This window comes from Hipposideros armiger, unplaced genomic scaffold (genome assembly GCF_001890085.2).
Source record: "Hipposideros armiger isolate ML-2016 unplaced genomic scaffold, ASM189008v1 scaffold_180, whole genome shotgun sequence".
NCBI lineage: Eukaryota > Metazoa > Chordata > Mammalia > Chiroptera > Hipposideridae > Hipposideros > Hipposideros armiger.
The window spans coordinates 355,270-360,552 of NW_017731530.1; the positions used below are offsets into that span (position 1 = coordinate 355,270).

General features: G+C 31.8%; 1 protein-coding gene across 1 annotated transcript in view; it reads left to right on the forward strand.

Moving 5' to 3' along the window:
• Positions 1–5,283, forward strand: part of DOP1A (DOP1 leucine zipper like protein A) — a 92,011-nt gene that overhangs the window by 19,533 nt on the left and 67,195 nt on the right. Inside the window, exons 6-7 of the mRNA XM_019652491.1 lie at positions 1–165; positions 2,632–2,821. Coding sequence (XP_019508036.1) covers positions 1–165; positions 2,632–2,821 — 355 coding nt within the window. The remainder of the gene's footprint in view (positions 166–2,631; positions 2,822–5,283) is intronic.

Below are 5,283 nucleotides of genomic sequence, written 5' to 3' on the forward strand. Positions count from 1 at the left end.
ATTATTTCCTCTTCTTGCAAATGCTGCCATGTCTGTGAAACCAACATTGCTAAGTTTGTATGAGATATATTACCTGCCTTTGGGTAAAACACTGAAGCCTGGTCTACAAGGATTGCTAACTGGTATTCTTCCTGGCTTAGAAGAGGGATCAGAGTACTATGAGAGGTAAGATGGTGCCGTTATTGGTGCAGCTAAGTAATCGAAGTTATGGATTTGTCAGTCAGAATCCTTAGATCAATAATGTTTTAAACATCACAAAAATCAATTATTCTAGATACTTCAGTATATCACTTGAAAATTTCTATACCCAAAAAAAAAAATTTATTGTAGTGTATGTAGTCTGTGTATCATACTGAAAATATAGCAAGGTGATCAGAGTACAGACTTGAGAGATTAATGGACTGGGTTCAAATCCTGACTTGATAGATACTTTGTGAGCTTAGGAAAGCTTTTTTAACATTTCCAAACTTTTCAATTTCCTCATCTATAAAACAAGCTTAATATGTATTTCATTGTATTCTTGTAATAATGAAATCACTTAGTCCAGTGCCTAGCACATATAAGTCCCTCAGAAAATTGTGACCCATAATTTAAAATAATAATATGATAGACATGTAGATTAATTTTTAAAATGGGAAATTGGGCCATTGCCAACAGTTTTTAAATTGTTAATTGTGAAAAATAGCCTAGCTGTAAGTGCAGTGTTGTTTCACTAGTTGTTAACGTGATACTGTTGATATTTTAACTTTTTTAAAGAATATGATTTGATCTCCTGTGGAGCCTATTATTTTTTCTTTGGCATTTAATAGACAATGCATGATGGTATTATGTGTCTTTAATATCTTATTACTGATATTCTTACAAAAAAGGAACTTAAGAGTTGAGATTACAAAAATAGAAAATGCCAAACTTGTTTTGAGTAAGCTTAATTATTTAAATTTCAATAATTTATTCTGGTGCATTGACTTGCTACTCCATTTTATTGTATTCATCTGCTCCAGTAATGCAGTAAAAATCTAATCCTGAAAATTTTGGATTACCCTTATAAGCTACTTTGAGAAAAAAATAATTTTGTCCTTAAAACTTATCATTTTCTTTTATTAGTTTTGTATTGGTTTGTCAGAAAAGTCATGATGTATTTTTTTCTATGTTTTTCATTGCAAAAAAGCGTCATGACTTTTCCGACAACCCAATACTTACTTGCTTATAATTTTAGAAATGTGTGATGTTATTTCATTTAGTTTATAAATTAGTTTTATTTTAAATTGTTATACGTATTCTAAGGGAAGCATAGACTCAATACCACTTTATAACTCCACTAGCTACAGTTAAAAATGTAACATAAGGGCCGACCAAGTGGTTCAGTTGCCCAAGAGTGCGAGCTCTGAGCAGCAGTGGTTTGAGTCCCAGCCCAAGCTGAGTTGCCACTGAGCTGCCAACAGGTGGCAGGATGGCTCAGCTAATAAATAAATAAATAAATAAATAAATAAATAAATAAATAAATAAATAAAGTAACATAAATGAATAATCTTTATGAATGTGGCATTCCTATGGTTTATCTTGTTCTGTATCTTAGTCCATTTGAGCTGCTATAAAAAAGTACCATAGACTGGGTAATTTACAAACAGAAATTTATTTCTCCCAGTTCTGGAGGCTGGAAGTCTAAGATCTGGTGAGAACCCTCTTCCTGGTTTGTAGCTGGAGTCTTCTCTCTGTGTCTTCAAGTAATGGAAGGGGCTGCTCAACTTTGTGGGGTTTCTTTCATAAGAGCACTCATCTCATTCATGACGGCCCTCATGACTTCAGCATCTTCCAAAGGTTCTACCTCCTAATACCATAACCTTTGGGGATTAGAGTTTAACATATGAACTTTGAGGGGACATAAACATTCAGCCTATAGCATTATGTTTTGCTAGTTATTCCATGCAATTTCTATAAAAGGATTTGTAAACTTGTTCTTTTAATGTATAAATGAGTTGAGGTCAGAAGGGATTAGTGTTAGTATTAAATTACATAGCAAGTAAACAGTAGATCTCATTATCAGATTCTCTTGATTCTGACTCTACTGTACTATAATGTTATCAATTTTTGTGTTTTAAGTTTTTTATCTTAAAAGAAATCAAAAGTAATTAATCTTTAAATGTAATCCTTAATGAAGCAGTAATGCTTTTGTCAGAGGCCTAATTCATCAAAATTGTGATTTAAATAGTGTGCTTTCAAAGAGAAGGAAACATTTAGAAATGTCCTTTAAGATTTTATAGAAAATTAACAGAAAATATGTTCTGTTATAAGGTTACTACTAACTAACATGTATATGGTGTTTTAACAACCCACTTAAGTAGATAGGACTTGTGGTATTGTTTTTGTTGTTATATTCATTTTACAGTTCAGAAACTGAAGAGATATTCAGTGATTTCCCCGAATTATACAGCTAGTAAATGGTGGACCCAGGACTTAAATCCACTCATTATGATTTCTGAAATGTATGCTTCCTTCAGTCTATCACACTTATCTCTAGGGTGGAACATTATAGCATAGATGCTTTTATACATTCTGCAAGAGAATAATGATTTATTTCTAACAATGTGAAACGATGTTTCCCTTCTTAAACTACTTTATTTTGTACCTCAGAACAAACACATTGTTGGAAAAGGTTGCTGCTGCAGTGGACCAGTCTGCATTCTACAGTGCCCTCTGGGGCAGTCTTCTCACCAGTCCTGCTGTGCGTTTACCTGGAATCACGTATGTTCTTGCCCATTTGAACAGGAAGCTTTCCATGGAAGATCAACTTTATATAATTGGTAGTGATATTGAGCTAATGGTAGGTCTACAAATGGTTGCTCATTTAACAAATAACCTCCTTAGAGCCAGGCACACTGTTTCAAACAGATACTGAGAATAGTGCAACGAACAAAGCTGTTTTCATGGAGCTTACATTTTTCATTAGGGGAACTTGAAGGCCAAAATAATTAGTAATTATTTTTTTGAAAGCTTTAATTTTTTATTTTCATGGAAAAGTATTTATGGTATCTTTTATTCAAGCAACTAAATAATTTTTGTTACCATCTTGCTAACTAATCAGACCATAGCCACACACTCATTATATTATTCTGAAGTGGACCTTCTCTTTAATCATAGCTTTTTTTATAGGAAAGACAGGTTTTAGACAAATTGATAGCCATATTCTGTGTGGGGTTTGTGTAAGAGTATGTGGTACTAAAGTAGACAGGGAAATATAATGGGAAAATTCACAGTGAATACTTGCTTATACTTTTTAATTTGAATATTAAGAACAGGAAGAAACCTTTTATCTCTATATTGTGTTGTTCTCTTAAAATGAGCAAGGAGTAAAAAATAAACCCTCAAGGGTCATTTTGAAAAGTTTAAAACATTTTTTGATTAATCACCCTGTACATTTTCCCCATATGATTATGAAATGACTGAGATGTTTGTGCAGATTTTGGGTTATATTTATTAAAGTATAACTAAAATACACTGAAATTAACTCATCTTACATGGACAATTTTATAAATTTTGACAGGTACATAGTCACGTAACCAATACTACAAGTCAAGATATAGAACATTTACATCACCCCAAAAAGTTCTTTTGTTCCCCTTTATAGTCACTCCCCTTCCCCTATATTTTCAGACCCTTGCAAACACTGGTCAGTTTTCTGTTTCCATAGTTGTACTTTTTCCAGAATGTTATATAAATGGAATCATACAGTATTAGCTGTTAATTCTGTTTTTTTTCACTTTGTATTACAGAGTTGAGATTCATCCATGTTTTTGTATATATCAGTAATTTGTTCCTTTATCTTGCTGCGTAGTATTGTGTGAATGTACCACTATTCATTCACTGATTAATGGATAATTAAGTTGTCTTTGATTTGGGGAAATTATGAAAAAAGCTACTATAAACATTTGCAGAGTTGTTTGTGTCAGCATATGTTTTTATTTCTTGGGAAAATACCTAGGAATGGAATTCCTGTTTAATATGGTAAATGTATTTTTAACTTTTTAAAAATTACACCTTTATTGAGGTATAATTCACATACCATACAATTTACCCCTATAAATTGTACAGCACAGTGGTTTTTAGTAGCTTCAGAAAGATGTATAACAGTCATCACTAATTTCAGAATATTTTTTCACCCTAAAAAAGAAACGCCCTACCCATTCATCATACCACATTTCTTTCCCCTTTACTCCTACCCTTGGGAACCGCTAATCTATTTTCTATTTTTATACATTTGCCCATTCTGAACATTTAATATAAATTAAGTTATACAGTCTGTAATCTTTTATGAATGACTTCTTTCACTTACCATAATTTTTCAAGATAATACATATTGAAGCATGTATCAACACCTAGCTCTTCTTTATGGCCGAATATTCCATTGTATGGATAGACCACATCTTGTTTATCCACTCATCAGTTGATGGACCTTTGGGTTACTTATATTTTTTTGGCTGTTATGAATTATACTCTATGAACATTCATGTATGTATGTTTTTATGTAGACATATGTTTTCATTCCTTTTGATTCATCTAATAGTGGAATTGCTGTGTCATATAGTAACACTATGTTTAACTTTTTGAGGAACAGGCAAACTTTTCCAAAGTGACTGCACCAGTTTACATATCTACCAGCAATATATGAGAGTTCACTTTTCTCCACACCCTCATCCATACTTGTTATTGTCTGTCTGTTTTATTATAGCCATCTTGGTAGATACGAAGTATTATCTATCTCATTGTGGTTTTGATTTGCATTTCTCTAATGACTAATAATGTTGAGCATATTTCCTTTTGGTCATTGGCCACTTTTATATTTTCTTTGGAGAAATGTCTATTCAAAGCCTTTGCCCGCTATTTAAATTGGGTTATTTCTTTATTTGTTGTTGAATTGTAGTTCTTTATATATTTTGGATATTAAACCCTTATATGTATATGTTTTGAAAATATTTTACCCCATTCTCTGAATTGTCTTCTCAGTTTCTTGATTGTATCCTATAAAGCACAAGTTTTAATTTTGATCAAGTCCAATTAATTTGTTTTCTGTTTTGCCATTGTGCTTTTGGTGTTAGAAAATATTTAAGAAATTGTGTCTAATCCAAAGTCACAAAGATTTACTGCTACATTTTCTTCTAATGTATATTCAAGTTTATAAGAAACTGCCAAATTTTTTCCAAAATGGCTATACCCTTTTTATGCAGATTTTTAAATGTATTGTTTGTTACATTTTCTTTTAATGACTTAATGGAAATTTTAAACATG